The sequence below is a fragment of the Drosophila suzukii genome, chromosome X (genome assembly GCF_043229965.1).
Source record: "Drosophila suzukii chromosome X, CBGP_Dsuzu_IsoJpt1.0, whole genome shotgun sequence".
Lineage (NCBI taxonomy): Eukaryota > Metazoa > Arthropoda > Insecta > Diptera > Drosophilidae > Drosophila > Drosophila suzukii.
The window spans coordinates 12858361-12876554 of record NC_092084.1 but is presented as its reverse complement, the minus strand read 5'-3'; the positions used below and the strand labels follow the sequence as shown (position 1 = coordinate 12876554).

Genomic DNA, 18194 nt, shown 5'->3' with positions numbered 1-18194 from the left:
TCAAAGTCTTTTCCTCAATTGAGTACAATATCCAGTAGATATTTTCAAACATCGAGTACAGAAAAATACGCAACAAGTCCAGAGGAAAAGTCCACATTTTCGGAATCTCAACCGCAATCAAGTACAACATTATTGGAATCATCACCTCAATCGCCTACAATATCCAGTACCTTAGTCCAAATGTACAGTACCGAAAAGGAAGAGAGAACTACAAAGGAAAAATCTACATTTTCGGAATCCCCACCGCAATCAAGCACAACTGTTTCAAAGTCTTTTCCTCAATTGAGTACAATATCCAGTAGTTATTTTCCAACATCGAGTACAGAAAAATACGAAACAACTCCAGAGGAAATGTCTTCTTTTTCGGAATCTCAACCGCAATCATTATTTGAATCATCACCTCAATCGCCTACAATATCCAGTACTTCAGTTCAGATATCCAGTACCGAAAAGGAAGAGAGAACTGCAGAGGAAAAATCTACATTTTCGGAATCTCAACGGCAATCAAGTACAAAATTATTTGAATCATCACCTCAATCGCCTATAATATCCAGTACTTCAGTCCAAATGTCCAGTACCGAAAAGGAAGGGAGAACTACAGAGGAAAAATCTACATTTTCGGAATCTCTACCGCAATCAAGCAGAACTGTTTCAAAGTCTTTTCCTCAATTGAGTACAATATCCAGTAGTTATTTTCCAACATCGAGTGCAGAAAAATACGAAACAACTCCAGAGGAAATGTCTACATTTTCGGAATCTAAACCGCAATCAAGTACAACATTATTGGAATCATCACCTCAATCGCCTACAACATCCAGTTCTTCAGTTCAAATGTCCAGTACCGAAAAGGAAAAGAGAACTACAGAGGAAAAATCTACATTTTCGGAATCTCTACCGCAATCAAGTACAACATTTTTGGAATCATCACCTCAATCGCCTACAATATCCAGTACTTCAGTTCAAATGTCCAGTACCGAAAAGGAAGAGAGAACTACAGAGGAAAAATCTACATTTTCGGAATCTCAACCGCAATCAAGTACAACATTATTTGAAACATCACCTCAATCGCCTACAATATCCAGTACTTCAGTCCAAATGTCCAGTACCGAAAAGGAAGGGAGAACTACAGAGGAAAAATCTACATTTTCGGAATCTCTACCGCAATCAAGCAGAACTGTTTCAAAGTCTTTTCCTCAATTGAGTACAATATCCAGTAGTTATTTTCCAACATCGAGTACAGAAAAATACGAAACAACTCCAGAGGAAATGTCTACATTTTCGGAATCTAAACCGCAATCAATTACAACATTATTGGAATCATCACCTCAATCGCCTACAACATCCAGTTCTTCAGTTCAAATGTCCAGTACCGAAAAGGAAACGAGAACTACAGAGGAAAAATCTACATTTTCGGAATCTCTACCGCAATCAAGTACAACATTTTTGGAATCATCACCTCAATCGCCTACAATATCCAGTACTTCAGTTCAAATGTCCAGTACCGAAAAAGAAGAGAGAACTACAGAGGAAAAATCTACATTTTCGGAATCCCCACCGCAATCAAGCACAACTCTTTCAAAGTCTTTTCTTCAATTGAGTACAATATCCAGTAGTTATTTTCAAACATCGAGTACAGAAAAATACGCAACAAGTCCAGAGGAAAAGTCTACATTTTCGGAATCTAAACCGCAATCAAGTACAACATTATTGGAATCATCCCCCCAATCGCCTACAATATCCAGTACTTCAGTTCCAATGTCCAGTACCGAAAAGGAAGAGAGAACTACAGAGGAAAAATCTACATTTTCGGAATCTCTACCGCAATCAAGTACAACATTTTTGGAATCATCACCTCAATCGCCTACAATATCCAGTACTTCAGTTCAAATGTCCAGTACCGAAAAGGAAGAGAGAACTACAGAGGAAAAATCTACATTTTCGGAATCTCAACCGCAATCAAGTACAAAATTATTTGAATCATCAGCTCAATCGCCTACAATATCCAGTACTTCAGTTCAAATGTCCAGTACCGAAAAGGAAAAGAGAACTACAGAGGAAAAATCTACATTTTCGGAATCTCTACCGCAATCAAGCAGAACTGTTTCAAAGTCTTTTCCTCAATTGAGTACAATATCCAGTAGTTATTTTCCAACATCGAGTTCAGAAAAATACGAAACAACTCCAGAGGAAATGTCTACATTTTCGGAATCTAAACCGCAATCAAGTACAACATTATTGGAATCATCACCTCAATCGCCTACAACATCCAGTTCTTCAGTTCAAATGTCCAGTACCGAAAAGGAAAAGAGAACTACAGAGGAAAAATCTACATTTTCGGAATCTCAACCACAATCGAGTGCAACATTATTGGAATCATCACTTCAATCGCCAACAATATCCAGTACCTTAGTCCAAATGTCCAGTACCGAAAAGGAAGAGAGAACTACAGAGGAAAAATCTACAAAATTATTGGAATCATCACTTCAATCGCCTACAATATCCAGTACTTCAGCCCAAATGTCCAGTACCGAAAAGGAAGAGAGAACTACAGAGGAAAAATCTACATTTTCGGAATCCCCACCGCAATCAAGCACTACTCTTTCAAAGTCTTTTCCTCAATTGAGTACAATATCCAGTAGTTATTTTCAAACATCGAGTACAGAAAAATACGCAACAAGTCCAGAGGAAAAGTCTACATTTTCGGAATCTAAACCGCAATCAAGTACAACATTATTGGAATCATCACCTCAATCGCCTACAACATCCAGTTCTTCAGTTCAAATGTCCAGTACCGAAAAGGAAAAGAGAACTACAGAGGAAAAATCTACATTTTCGGAATCTCAACCACAATCGAGTGCAACATTATTGGAATCATCACTTCAATCGCCAACAATATCCAGTACCTTAGTCCAAATGTCCAGTACCGAAAAGGAAGAGAGAACTACAGAGGAAAAATCTACAAAATTATTGGAATCATCACCTCAATCGCCTACAATATCCAGTACCTTAGTCCAAATGTACAGTACCGAAAAGGAAGAGAGAACTACAAAGGAAAAATCTACATTTTCGGAATCCCTACCGCAATCAAGCACAACTTTTTCAAAGTCTTTTCCTCAATTGAGTACAATATCCAGTAGTTATTTTCCAACATCGAGTACAGAAAAATACGAAACAACTCCAGAGGAAATGTCTTCTTTTTCGGAATCTCAACCGCAATCATTATTTGAATCATCACCTCAATCGCCTACAATATCCAGTACTTCAGTTCAGATATCCAGTACCGAAAAGGAAGAGAGAACTGCAGAGGTAAAATCTACATTTTCGGAATCTCAACGGCAATCAAGTACAAAATTATTTGAATCATCACCTCAATCGCCTACAATATCCAGTACTTCAGTCCAAATGTCCAGTACCGAAAAGGAAGGGAGAACTACAGAGGAAAAATCTACATTTTCGGAATCTCTACCGCAATCAAGCAGAACTGTTTCAAAGTCTTTTCCTCAATTGAGTACAATATCCAGTAGTTATTTTCCAACATCGAGTACAGAAAAATACGAAACAACTCCAGAGGAAATGTCTACATTTTCGGAATCTAAACCGCAATCAAGTACAACATTATTGGAATCATCACCTCAATCGCCTACAACATCCAGTTCTTCAGTTCAAATGTCCAGTACCGAAAAGGAAAAGAGAACTACAGAGGAAAAATCTACATTTTCGGAATCTCTACCGCAATCAAGTACAACATTTTTGCAATCATACCCTCAATCGCCTACAATATCCAGTACTTCAGTTCAAATGTCCAGTACCGAAAAGGAAGAGAGAACTACAGAGGAAAAATCTACATTTTCGAAATCTCTACCGCAATCAAGCACAACTGTTTCAAAGTCTTTTCCTCAATTGAGTACAATATCCAGTACTTATTTTCAAACATCGAGTACAGAAAAATACGCAACAACTCCAGAGGAAAAGTCTACATTTTCGGAATCTAAACCGCAATCAAGTACAACATTATTGGAATCATCCCCCCAATCGCCTACAATATCCAGTACTTCAGTTCCAATGTCCAGTACCGAAAAGGAAGAGAGATCTACAGAGGAAAAATCTACATTTTCGGAATCTCAACCACAATCGAGTGCAACATTATTGGAATCATCACTTCAATCGCCAACAATATCCAGTACCTTAGTCCAAATGTCCAGTACCGAAAAGGAAAAGAGAACTACAGAGGAAAAATCTACATTTTCGGAATCCCCACCGCAATCAAGCACAACTTTTTCAAAGTCTTTTCCTCAATTGAGTACAATATCCAGTAGTTATTTTCAAACATCGAGTACAGAAAAATACGCAACAAGTCCAGAAGAAAATTCTACATTTTCGGAATCTCAACCGCAATCAAGTACAACATTATTGGAATCATCACCTCAATCGCCTACAATATCCAGTACCTTAGTCCAAATGTACAGTACCGAAAAGGAAGAGAGAACTACAAAGGAAAAATCTACATTTTCGGAATCCCTACCGCAATCAAGCACAACTTTTTCAAAAACTTTTCCTCAATTGAGTACAATATCCAGTAATTATTTTTCAACATCGAGTACAGAAAAATACGAAACAACTCCAGAGAAAATGTCTACATTTTCGGAGTCTCAACCGCAATCATTATTTGAATCATCACCTCAATCGCCTACAATATCCAGTACTTCAGTTCAAATATCCAGTACCGAAAAGGAAGAGAGAACTGCAGAAGAAAAATCTACATTTTCGGAATCTCAACGGCAATCAAGTACAAAATTATTTGAATCATCACCTCAATCGCCTACAATATCCAGTACTTCAGTCCAAATGTCCAGTACCGAAAAGGAAGGGAGAACTACAGAGGAAAAATCTACATTTTCGGAATCTCTACCGCAATCAAGCAGAACTGTTTCAAAGTCTTTTCCTCAATTGAGTACAATATCCAGTAGTTATTTTCCAACATCGAGTACAGAAAAATACGAAACAACTCCAGAGGAAATGTCTACATTTTCGGAATCTAAACCGCAATCAAGTACAACATTATTGGAATCATCACCTCAATCGCCTACAACATCCAGTTCTTCAGTTCAAATGTCCAGTACCGACAAGGAAAAGAGAACTACAGAGGAAAAATCTACATTTTCGGAATCTCTACCGCAATCAAGTACAACATTTTTGGAATCATCACCTATATCGCCTACAATATCCAGTACTTCAGTTCAAATGTCCAGTACCGAAAAGGAAGAGAGAACTACAGAGGAAAAATCTTCATTTTCGGAATCTCAACCGCAATCAAGTACAACATTATTTGAAACATCACCTCAATTGCCTACAATATCCAGTACTTCAGTTCAAATGTCCAGTACCGAAAAGGAAGAGAGAACTACAGAGGAAAAATCTACATTTTTGGAATCTCTACTGCAATCAAGCACAACTATTTCAAAGTCTTTTCCTCAATTGAGTACAATATCCAGTAGTTATTTTCCAACATCGAGTACAGAAAAATACGAAACAACTCCAGAGGAAATGTCTACATTTTCGGAATCTAAACCGCAATCAAGTACAACATTATTGGAATCATCACCTCAATCGCCTACAACATCCAGTTCTTCAGTTCAAATGTCCAGTACCGAAAAGGAAAAGAGAACTACAGAGGAAAAATCTACATTTTCGGAATCTCTACCGCAATCAAGTACACCATTTTTGGAATCATACCCTCAATCGCCTACAATATCCAGTATTTCAGTTCAAATGTCCAGTACCGAAAAGAAAGAGAGAACTACAGAGGAAAAATCTACATTTTCGGAATCTCAACCGCAATCAAGTACAAAATTATTTGAATCATCACCTCAATCGCCTACAATATCCAGTACTTCAGTGCAAATGTCCAGTACCGAAAAGGAAAAGAGAACTACAGAGGAAAAATCTACATTTTCGAAATCTCTACCGCAATCAAGCCCAACTGTTTCAAAGTCTTTTCCTCAATTGAGTACAATATCCAGTTCTTATTTTCAAACATCGAGTACAGAAAAATACGCAACAACTCCAGAGGAAAAGTCTACATTTTCGGAATCTAAACCGCAATCAAGTACAACATTATTGGAATCATCCCCCCAATCGCCTACAATATCCAGTACTTCAGTTCCAATGTCCAGTACCGAAAAGGAAGAGAGATCTACAGAGGAAAAATCTACATTTTCGGAATCTCAACCACAATCAAGTGCAACATTATTGGAATCATCACTTCAATCGCCAACAATATCCAGTACCTTAGTCCAAATGTCCAGTACCGAAAAGGAAGAGAGAACTACAGAGGAAAAATCTACAAAATTATTGGAATCATCACTTCAATCGCCTACAATATCCAGTACTTCAGCCCAAATGTCCAGTACCGAAAAGGAAGAGAGAACTACAGAGGAAAAATCTACATTTTCGGAATCTCAACCGCAATCAACAACAACATTATTTGAAACATCACCTCAATCACCTACAATATCCAGTACTTCAGTTCAAATGTCCAGTTCAGAAAAGGAAAAGAAAACTACAGAGGAAAAATCTACATTTTCGGAATCTCTACCGCAATCAAGCACAACTGTTTCAAAGTCCTTTCCTCAATTGAGTACAATATCCAGTAGTTATTTTCCAACATCGAGTACAGAAAAATACGAAACAACTCCAGAGGAAAAGTCTACATTTTCGGAATCTAAACCGCAATCAAGTACAACATTATTGGAATCATCACCTCAATCGCCTACAATATCCAGTACTTCACTTCAAATGTCCAGTACCGAAAAGGAAGAGAGAACTACCGAGGAAAAACCAACATTTTCGGAGTCCCTTCCGCAAACAAGCACAACTTTTTCAAAGTCTTTTCCTCAATTGAGTACAATATCCAGTAGCTATTTTCAAACATCCAGTTCAGAAAAATACGCAACAGCTCCAGAGGAAAAGTCTACATTTTCGGAATTTCAACCGCAATCAAGTACAACATTATTGGAATCATCACCTCAATCGCCTACAATATCCAGTACTTCAGTCCAAATGTCCAGTACCGAAAAGGAAGGGAGAACTACAGAGGAAAAATCTACATTTTCGGAATCTCTACCGCAATCAAGCAGAACTGTTTCAAAGTCTTTTCCTCAATTGAGTACAATATCCAGTAGTTATTTTCCAACATCGAGTACAGAAAAATACGAAACAACTCCAGAGGAAATGTCTACATTTTCGGAATCTCTACCGCAATCAAGTACAACATTTTGGGAATCATCACCTCAATCGCCTACAATATCCAGTACTTCAGTTCAAATGTCCAGTACCGAAAAGGAAGAGAGAACTACAATGGAAAAATCTACATTTTCGGAATCTCAACCGCAATCAAGTACAACATTATTTGAAACATCACCTCAATCGCCTACAATATCCAGTACTTCAGTTCAAATGTCCAGTACCGAAAAGGAAAAGAGAACTACAGAGGAAAAATCTACATTTTTGGAATCTCTACTGCAATCAAGCACAACTATTTCAAAGTCTTTTCCTCAATTGAGTACAATATCCAGTAGTTATTTTCCAACATCGAGTACAGAAAAATACGAAACAACTCCAGAGGAAATGTCTACATTTTCGGAATCTAAACCGCAATCAAGTACAACATTATTGGAATCATCACCTCAATCGCCTTCAACATCCAGTTCTTCAGTTCAAATGTCCAGTACCGAAAAGGAAGAGAGAACTACAGAGGAAAAATCTACATTTTCGGAATCTCAACCGCAATCAAGTACAAAATTATTTGAATCATCACCTCAATCGCCTACAATATCCAGTACTTCAGTTCAAATGTCCAGTACCGAAAAGGAAAAGAGAACGACAGAGGAAAAATCTACATTTTCGAAATCTCTACCGCAATCAAGCACAACTGTTTCAAAGTCTTTTCCTCAATTGAGTACAATATCCAGTACTTATTTTCAAACATCGAGTACAGAAAAATACGCAACAACTCCAGAGGAAAAGTCTACATTTTCGGAATCTAAACCGCAATCAAGTACAACATTATTGGAATCATCCCCCCAATCGCCTACAATATCCAGTACTTCAGTTCCAATGTCCAGTACCGAAAAGGAAGAGAGATCTACAGAGGAAAAATCTACATTTTCGGAATCTCAACCACAATCAAGTGCAACATTATTGGAATCATCACTTCAATCGCCAACAATATCCAGTACCTTAGTCCAAATGTCCAGTACCGAAAAGGAAGAGAGAACTACAGAGGAAAAATCTACAAAATTATTGGAATCATCACTTCAATCGCCTACAATATCCAGTACTTCAGCCCAAATGTCCAGTACCGAAAAGGAAGAGAGAACTACAGAGGAAAAATCTACATTTTCGGAATCTCAACCGCAATCAACAACAACATTTTTTGAAACATCACCTCAATCACCTACAATATCCAGTACTTCAGTTCAAATGTCCAGTACCGAAAAGGAAAAGAAAACTACAGAGGAAAAATCTACATTTTCGGAATCTCTACCGCAATCAAGCACAACTGTTTCAAAGTCCTTTCCTCAATTGAGTACAATATCCAGTAGTTATTTTCCAACATCGAGTACAGAAAAATACGAAACAACTCCAGAGGAAATGTCTACATTTTCGGAATCTCAACCGCAATCAAGTACAACATTGATGGAATCATCACCTCAATCGCCTACAATATCCAGTACTTCAGTTCAAATGTCCAGTACCGAAAAGAAAGAGAGAACTACAGAGGAAAAATCTACATTTTCTCAATCGCCTACAATATCCAGTACTTCAGTTCAAATGTCCAGTACCAAAAAGGAAGAGAGAACTACAGAGGAAAAACCAACATTTTCGGAATCCCTACCGCAAGCAAGCATAACTTTTTCAAAGTCTTTTCCTCAATTGAGTACAATATCCAGTAGTTATATTCAAACATCGAGTACAGAAAAATACGCAACAACTCCAGAGGAAATGTCTACATTTTCGGAATCTCAACCGAAATCAACTACAACATTATTTGAATCATCACCTCAATCGCCTACAATATCCAGTACTTCAGTTCAAATGTCCAGTACCGAAAAGGAAAAGAGAACTACAAAGGAAAAATCTACATTTTCGGAATCTCAACCGAAATCAAGTACAAAATTATTTGAATCATCACATCAATCGCCTACAATATCCAGTACTTCAGTTCAAATGTCCAGTACCGAAAAGGAAAAGAGAACTACAGAGGAAAAATCTACATTTTCGGAATCTCAGCCGCAATCAAGTGCAACATTATTTGAATCATCACCTCAATCCCCTACAATATCCAGTACTTCAGTTCAAGTGTCCAGTACCGAAAAGGAAGAGAGAACTACAGAGGAAAAATCTACATTTTCGGAATATCAAACACAATCACGTACAACATTATTGGAATCATCACCTCAATCGCCTACAATATCCAGTACTTCATTCCAAATGTCCAGTACCGAAAACAAAGAAAGAACTACTGAGGGAAAATCTACATTTTCGGAATCCCTACCGCAATCAAGCACAACATTATTTGAATCATCACCTAAATCGCCTACAATATCCAGTACTTCAGTTCAAGTGTCCAGTACCGAAAAGGAAGAGAGAACTACAGAGGAAAAATCTACATTTTCGAAATATCAAACACAATCAAGTACAACATTATTGGAATCATCACCTCCATCACCTACAATATCCAGTACTTCAGTTGAAGTGTCCAGTACCGAAAAGGAAGAGAGAACTGCAGAGGAAAAATCTACATTTTCGGAATATCAAACACAATCAAGTACAACATTATTGGAATCATCACCTCAATCGCCTACAATATCCAGTACTTCATTCCAAATGCCCAGTTCCGAAAACAAAGAAAGAACTACTGAGGAAAAATCTACATTTTCGGAATCCCTACCGCAATCAAGCACAACATTATTTGAATCATCACCTAAATCGCCTACAATATCCAGTACATCAGTTCAAGTGTCCAGTACCGAAAAGGAAGAGAGAACTACAGAGGAAAAATCTACATTTTCGGAATATCAAACACAATCAAGTACAACATTATTGGAATCATCACCTCAATCACCTACAATATCCAGTACTTCAGTTCAAGTGTCCAGTACCGAAAAAGAAGAGAGAACTACAGAGGAAAAATCTACATTTTCGGAATATCAAACACAATCAAGTACAACATTATTGGAATCATCACCTCAATCGCCTACAATATCCAGTACTTCATTCCAAATGTCAAGTACCGAAAACAAAGAAAGAACTACAGAGGAAAAATCGAAAATTTCGGAATCTCTACCGCAATCAAGCACAACTGTTTTAAAGTCTTTTCCTCAATTGAGTACAATATCCAGTAGTTATTTTCCAACATCGAGTACAGAAAAATACGAAACGATTCCAGAGGAAATGTCTACAATTTCGGAATCTCAACCGCAATCAAGTACTACATTATTTAAATCATCACCTCAATCGCCTACAAAATCCAGTACTTCAGTTCAAATGTCCAGTACCGAAAATGAAGAGAGAAATACAGAGGAAAAATCTACATTTTCGGAATATCAAACACAATCAGGTACAACATTATTGGAATCATCACCTCAATCGCCTACAATATCCAGTACTTCATTCCAAATGCCCAGTTCCGAAAACAAAGAAAGAACTACTGAGGAAAAATCTACATTTTCGGAATCCCTACCGCAATCAAGCACAACATTATTTGAATCATCACCTCAATCGCCTACCATATCCAGTACATCAGTTCAAATGTCCAGTACCGAAAATGAAGAGAGAACTACAGAGGGAAAATCTACATTTTCGGAATCCCTGCCGCAATCAAGCACAACTGGTTCAAAGTCTTTTCCTCAATTGAGTACAATATCCAGTAGTTATTTTCCAACATCGAGTGCAGAAAAATACGAAACAACTCCAGAGGAAATGTCTACATTTTCGGAATCTCAACCGCAATCAAGTGCAACATTATTGGAGTCATCACCTCAATCGCCTACAATATCCAGTACTTCACTTCAAATGTCCAGTACCGAAAAGGAACAGAGAACTGCAGAGGAAAAATCTACATTTTCGGAATCTCAGCCGCACTCAAGTACAACATTATTTGAATCATCACCTCAATCACCTACAATATCCAGTACTTCAGTTAAATTGTCCAGTACCGAAAAGGAAGAGAGAACTACAGAGGAAAAATCTACATTTTCGGAATCCCTACCGCAATCAAGCACAACTGGTTCAAAGTCTTTTCCTCACTTGAGTACAATATCCAGTAGTTACTTTTCAACATCGAGTACAGAAAAATACGAAACAACTCCAGAGGAAATGTCTACATTTTCGGAATCTCAACCGCAATCAAGTACAACATTATTGGAATCATCACCTCAATCGCCTACAATATCCAGTACTTCACTTCAAATGTCCAGTACCGAAAAGGAAGAGAGAACTGCAGAGGAAAAATCTACATTTTCGGAATCCCTACCGCAATCAAGCACAACTGTTTCAAAGTCTTTTCCTCAATTGAGTACAATATCCAGTGGTTATTTTCCAACATCGAGTACAGAAAAATACGAAACTACTCCAGAGGAAATGTCTACATTTTCGGAATCTCAACCGCAATCAAGTACAACAATAATGGAATCTTCACATCAATCACCTACAATATCCAGTACTTCAGTTCAAGCGTCTAGTACCGAAAAGGAAGGGAGAACTACAGAGGAAAAATCTACATTTTCGGAATATCAAACACAATCAAGTACAACATTATTGGAATCATCACCTCAATCGCCTACAATATCCAGTACTTCATTCCAAATGTCCAGTACCGAAAACAAAGAAAGAACTACAGAGGAAAAATCTATTTTTTCGGAATCTCTACCGCAATCAAGCACAACTGTTTCAAAGTCTTTTCCTCAATTGAGTACAATATCCAGTAGTTATTTTCCAACATCGAGTACAGAAAAAAACGAAACAACTCCAGAGGAAATGTCTACATTTTCGGAATCTCAACCGCAATCAAGTACAACAATATTTGAATCATCACCTCAATCACCGACAATATCCAGTACTTCCGTTCAAATGTCCAGTACCGAAAATAAAAAAAGAACTACTGAGGAAAAATCTACATTTTCGGAATCACAAACACAATCAAGTACAAAATTATTGGAATCATCATCTCAATCACCTACAATATCCAGTACTTCAGTTCAAGCTTCCAGTACCGAAAAGGAAGAGAGAACTACAGAGGAAAAATCTACATTTTCGGAATATCAAACACAATCAAGTACAACATTATTGGAATCATCACCTCAATCACCTACAATATCCAGTACTTCAGTTCAAGCGTCATGTACCGAAAAGGAAGAGAGAACTACAGAGGAAAAATCTACATTTTCGGAATATCAAACACAATCAAGTACAACATTATTGGAATCATCACCTCAATCGCCTACAATATCCAGTACTTCATTCCAAATGTCCAATACCGAAAACAAAGAAAGAACTACAGAGGAAAAATCTACATTTTCGGAATCTCTACCGCAATCAAGCACAACATTATTTGAATCATCACCTCAATCGCCTACAATATCCAGTACTTCCGTTCAAATGTCCAGTACCGAAAATAAAAAAAGAACTACTGAGGAAAAATCTACATTTTCGGAATCTCAAACACAATCAAGTACAAAATTATTGGAATCATCACCTCAATCGCCTACAATATCCAGTACTTCACTTCAAATGTCCAGTACCGAAAAGGAAGAGAGAACTACAGAGGAAAAACCAACATTTTCGGAATCCCTACCGCAAGCAAGCACAACTTTTTCAAAGTCTTTTCCTCAATTGAGTACAATATCCAGTAGTTATTTTCCAACATCGAGTACAGAAAAAAACGAAACAACTCCAGAGGAAATGTCTACATTTTCGGAATATCAAACACAATCAAGTACAACATTATTGGAATCATCACCTCAATCACCTACAATATCCAGTACTTCAGTTCAAGTGTCCAGTACCGCAAAGGAAGAGAGAACTACAGAGGGAAAATCTACATTTTCGGAATATCAAACACAATTAAGTACAACATTATTGGAATCATCATCTCAATCACCTACAATATCCAGTACTTCATTCCAAATGTCCAGTACCGAAAACAAAGAGAGAACTACTGAGGAAAAATCTACATTTTCGGAATCCCTACCGCAATCAAGCACAACATTTTTTGAATCATCACCTAAATCGCCTACAATATCCAGTACTTCAGTTCAAATGTCCAGTACCGAAAATGAAGAGAGAACTACAGAGGGAAAATCTACATTTTCGGAATCCCTACCGCAATCAAGCACAACTGGTTCAAAGTCTTTTCCTCACTTGAGTACAATATCCAGTAGTTACTTTCCAACATCGAGTACAGAAAAATACGAAACAACTCCAGAGGAAATGTCTACATTTTCGGTATCTCAACCGCAATCAAGTACAACATTATTGGAATCATCACCTCAATCGCCTACAATATTCAGTACTTCACTTCAAATGTCCAGTACCGAAAAGGAAGAGAGAACTGCAGAGGAAAAATCTACATTTTCGGAATCCCTACCGCAATCAAGCACAACTGTTTCAAAGTCTTTTCCTCAATTGAGTACAATATCCAGTAGTTATTTTCCAACATCGAGTACAGAAAAATACGAAACTACTCCAAAGGAAATGTCTACTTTTTCGGAATCTGAACCGCAATCAAGTACAACATTATTTGAATCATCACCTCAATCGCCTACAATATCCAGTACTTCAGTTCAAATGTCCAGTACCGAAAAGGAAGAGAGAACTACAGAGGTATCTACATTTTCGGAATCTCTACCGCAATCAAGCACAACTGTTTCAAAGTCTTTTCCTCAATTGAGTACAATATCCAGTAGTTATTTTCCAATATCGAGTACAGAAAAATACGAAACTACTCCAGAGGAAATGTCTACTTTTTCGGAATTTCAACCGCAATCAAGTACAACATTATTTGAATCATCACCTCAATCGCCTACAATATCCAGTACTTCAGTTCAAATGTCCAGTATCGAAAATGAAGAGAGAACTACGGAGGGAAAATCTACATTTTCGGAATCCCTACCGCAATCAAGCACAACTGTTTCAAAGTCTTTTCCTCAACTGAGTACAATATCCAGTAGTTATTTTCCAACATCGAGTACAGAAAAAAACGAAACAACTCCAGAGGAAAAGTCTACATTTACGGAATCTCAACCGCAATCAAGTACAACAATATTCGAATCATCACCTCAATCGCCTACAATATCCAGTACTTCAGTTCAAATATCCAGTACCGAGAAGGAAGAGAGAACTGCAGAGGAAAAATCTACATTTTCGGAATTTCAACCGCAATCAAGTACAACATTAATGGAATCATCACCTCAATCGCCTACAATATCCAGTACTTCAGTTCAAGTGTCCAGTACCGAAAAGGAAGAGAGAACTACAGAGGAAAAATCTACAATTTCGGAATCTCAACCGCAATCAAGTACAACATTATTTGAATCATCACCTCAATCGCCTACAATATCCAGTACTTCAGTTCAAATGTCCAGTACCGAAAAGAAAAAGAGAACTGCAGAGGAAAAATCTACATTTTCGGAATCCCTACCGCAATCAAGCACAACTGTTTCAAAGTCTTTTCCTCAATTGAGTACAATATCTAGTAGTTATTTTCCAACATCGAGTACAGAAAAATACGAAACAACTCCAGAGGAAATGTCTACATTTTCGGAATCTCAACCGCAATCAAGTACAACATTATTTGAATCATCACCTCAATCGCCTACAATACCCAGTAAATCAGTTCAAATGTCTAGTACCGAAAAGGAAGAGAGAACTGCAGAGGAAAAATCTACATTTTCGGAATCTCAACCGCAATCAAGTACAACATTATTTGAATCATCACCTCAATCGCCTACAATATCCAGTACTTCAGTTCAAATGTCCAGTACCGAAAAGGAAGAGAGAACTGCACAGGAAAAATCTACATTTTCGGAATCCCTACTACAATCAAGCACAACTGTTTCAAAGTCTTTTCCTCAATTGAGTACAATATCCAGTAGTTATTTTCCAACATCGAGTACAGAAAAATACGAAACAACTCCAGAGGAAAAGTCTACGTTTTCGGAATCTCAATCGCAATCAAGTACAACATTATTGGAATCATCACCTCAATCGCCTACAATATCCAGTACATCACTTCAAATGTCCAGTACCGCAAGGGAAGAAAGAACTGCAGAGGAAAAATCTACATTTTCGGAATCTCACCCGCAATCAAGTACAACATTATTTGAATCATCACCTCAATCGCCTACAATACCCAGTAAATCAATTCAAATGTCTAGTACCGAAAAGGAAGAGAGAACTGCAGAGGAAAAATCTACATTTTCGGAATCCCTACCGCAATCAAGCACAACTGTTTCAAAGTCTTTTCCTCAACTGAGTACAATATCCAGTAGTTATTTTCCAACATCGAGTACAGAAAAGTACGAAAGAACTCCAGAGGACATGTCTACATTTTCGGAATCTCAACCACAATCAAGTACAACATTATTGGAATCATCACCTCAGTCGCCTACAATATCCAGTACTTCAGTTCAAGTGTCCAGTACCGAAAGGGAAGAGAGAACTACAGAGCAAAAATCTACATTTTCGGAAACTCTTCCGCAATCAAGCACAACTGTTTCAAAGTCTTTTCCTCATTTGAGTACAATATCCACTAGAAATTTGCCAACATCGAGTACAGAAAAAAACGAAACAACTCCAGAGGAAAAGTCTACATTTACGGAATCTCAACCGCAATCAAGTACAACAATATTCGAATCATCACCTCAATCGCCTACAATATCCAGTACTTCAGTTCAAATATCCAGTACCGAGAAGGAAGAGAGAACTGCAGAGGAAAAATCTACATTTTCGGAATTTCAACCGCAATCAAGTACAACATTAATGGAATCATCACCTCAATCGCCTACAATATCCAGTACTTCAGTTCAAGTGTCCAGTACCGAAAAGGAAGAGAGAACTACAGAGGAAAAATCTACAATTTCGGAATCTCAACCGCAATCAAGTACAACATTATTTGAATCATCACCTCAATCGCCTACAATATCCAGTACTTCAGTTCAAATGTCCAGTACCGAAAAGAAAGAGAGAACTGCAGAGGAAAAATCTACATTTTCGGAATCCCTACCGCAATCAAGCACAACTGTTTCAAAGTCTTTTCCTCAATTGAGTACAATATCTAGTAGTTATTTTCCAACATCGAGTACAGAAAAATACGAAACAACTCCAGAGGAAATGTCTACATTTTCGGAATCTCAACCGCAATCAAGTACAACATTATTTGAATCATCACCTCAATCGCCTACAATACCCAGTAAATCAGTTCAAATGTCTAGTACCGAAAAGGAAGAGAGAACTGCAGAGGAAAAATCTACATTTTCGGAATCTCAACCGCAATCAAGTACAACATTATTTGAATCATCACCTCAATCGCCTACAATATCCAGTACTTCAGTTCAAATGTCCAGTACCGAAAAGGAAGAGAGAACTGCACAGGAAAAATCTACATTTTCGGAATCCCTACTACAATCAAGCACAACTGTTTCAAAGTCTTTTCCTCATTTGAGTACAATATCCAGTAGTTATTTTCCAACATCGAGTACAGAAAAATACGAAACAACTCCAGAGGAAAAGTCTACGTTTTCGGAATCTCAATCGCAATCAAGTACAACATTAATGGAATCATCACCTCAATCGCCTACAATATCCAGTACATCACTTCAAATGTCCAGTACCGCAAGGGAAGAAAGAACTGCAGAGGAAAAATCTACATTTTCGGAATCTCACCCGCAATCAAGTACAACATTATTTGAATCATCACCTCAATCGCCTACAATACCCAGTAAATCAATTCAAATGTCTAGTACCGAAAAGGAAGAGAGAACTGCAGAGGAAAAATCTACATTTTCGGAATCTCAACCGCAATCAAGTACAACATTATTTGAATCATCACCTCAATCGCCTACAATATCCAGTACATCAGTTCAAATGTCCAGTACCGAAAAGGAAGAGAGAACTGCAGAGGAAAAATCTACATTTTCGGAATCCCTACCGCAATCAAGCACAACTGTTTCAAAGTGTTTTCCTCAATTGAGTACAATATCCAGTAGTTATTTTCCAACATCGAGTACAGAAAAATACGAAACAACTCCAGAGGAAATGTCTACATTTTCGGAATCTCAACCGCTATCAAGTACAACATTATTTGAATCATCACCTCAATCGCCTACAATATCCAGTACTTCAGTTCAAATGTCCAGTACCGAAAAGAAAGAGAGAACTTCAGAGGAAAAATCTACATTTTCAGAATCTCTACCGCAATCAAGCACAACTGTTTCAAAGTCTTTTCCTCATTTGAGTACAATATCCAGTAGTTATTTTCTATCATCGAGTACAGAAAAATACGCAACAGCTCCGGAGGAAAAGTCTACGCTTTCGGAATCTCAACCGCAATCAAGTACAACATTAATGGAATCATCAACTCAATCGCCTACATTATCCAGTACTTCACTTCAAATGTCCAGGACCGCAAAGGAAGAAAGAACTGCAGAGGAAAAATCTACATTTTCGGAATCTCATCCGCAATCAAGTACAACATTATTTGAATCATCACCTCAATCGCCTACAATACCCCGTAAATCAGTTCAAATGTCTAGTACCGAAAAGGAAGAGAGAACTGCAGAGGAAAAATCTACATTTTCGGAATCCCTACTGCAATCAAGCACAACTGTTTCAAAGTCTTTTACTCAATTGAGTACAATGTCCAGTAGTTATTTTCCAACATCGAGTACAGAAAAATACGAAACAACTCCAGAGGAAATGTCTACATTTTCGGAATCTCAACCGCAATCAAGTACAACAGTATTTAAATCATCACCTCAATCGCCTACAATACCCAGTAAATCAGTTCAAATGTCTAGTACCGAAAAGGAAGAGAGAACTGCAGAGGAAAAATCTACATTTTCGGAATCTCAACCGCAATCAAGTACAACATTATTTGAATCATCACCTCAATCGCCTACAATATCCAGTACTTC

At 37.6% G+C, this 18194-nt stretch overlaps 2 protein-coding genes across 2 annotated transcripts in view; both read left to right on the top strand.

Annotated features, from left to right (window-relative positions):
• Positions 1-10406, top strand: part of Muc14A (Mucin 14A) — an 81578-nt gene extending 71172 nt beyond the window's left edge. The window contains exons 38-39 of the mRNA XM_070997236.1: positions 2777-3017; positions 10008-10406. Coding sequence (XP_070853337.1) covers positions 2777-3017; positions 10008-10406 — 640 coding nt within the window. The remainder of the gene's footprint in view (positions 1-2776; positions 3018-10007) is intronic.
• Positions 10407-10983: 577 nt separating this feature from the next.
• The window catches only part of LOC139353334 (uncharacterized), a 74396-nt gene continuing 67185 nt past the window's right edge, over positions 10984-18194 (top strand). Inside the window, exons 1-2 of the mRNA XM_070997235.1 lie at positions 10984-11202; positions 12252-12514. Coding sequence (XP_070853336.1) covers positions 10984-11202; positions 12252-12514 — 482 coding nt within the window. The remainder of the gene's footprint in view (positions 11203-12251; positions 12515-18194) is intronic.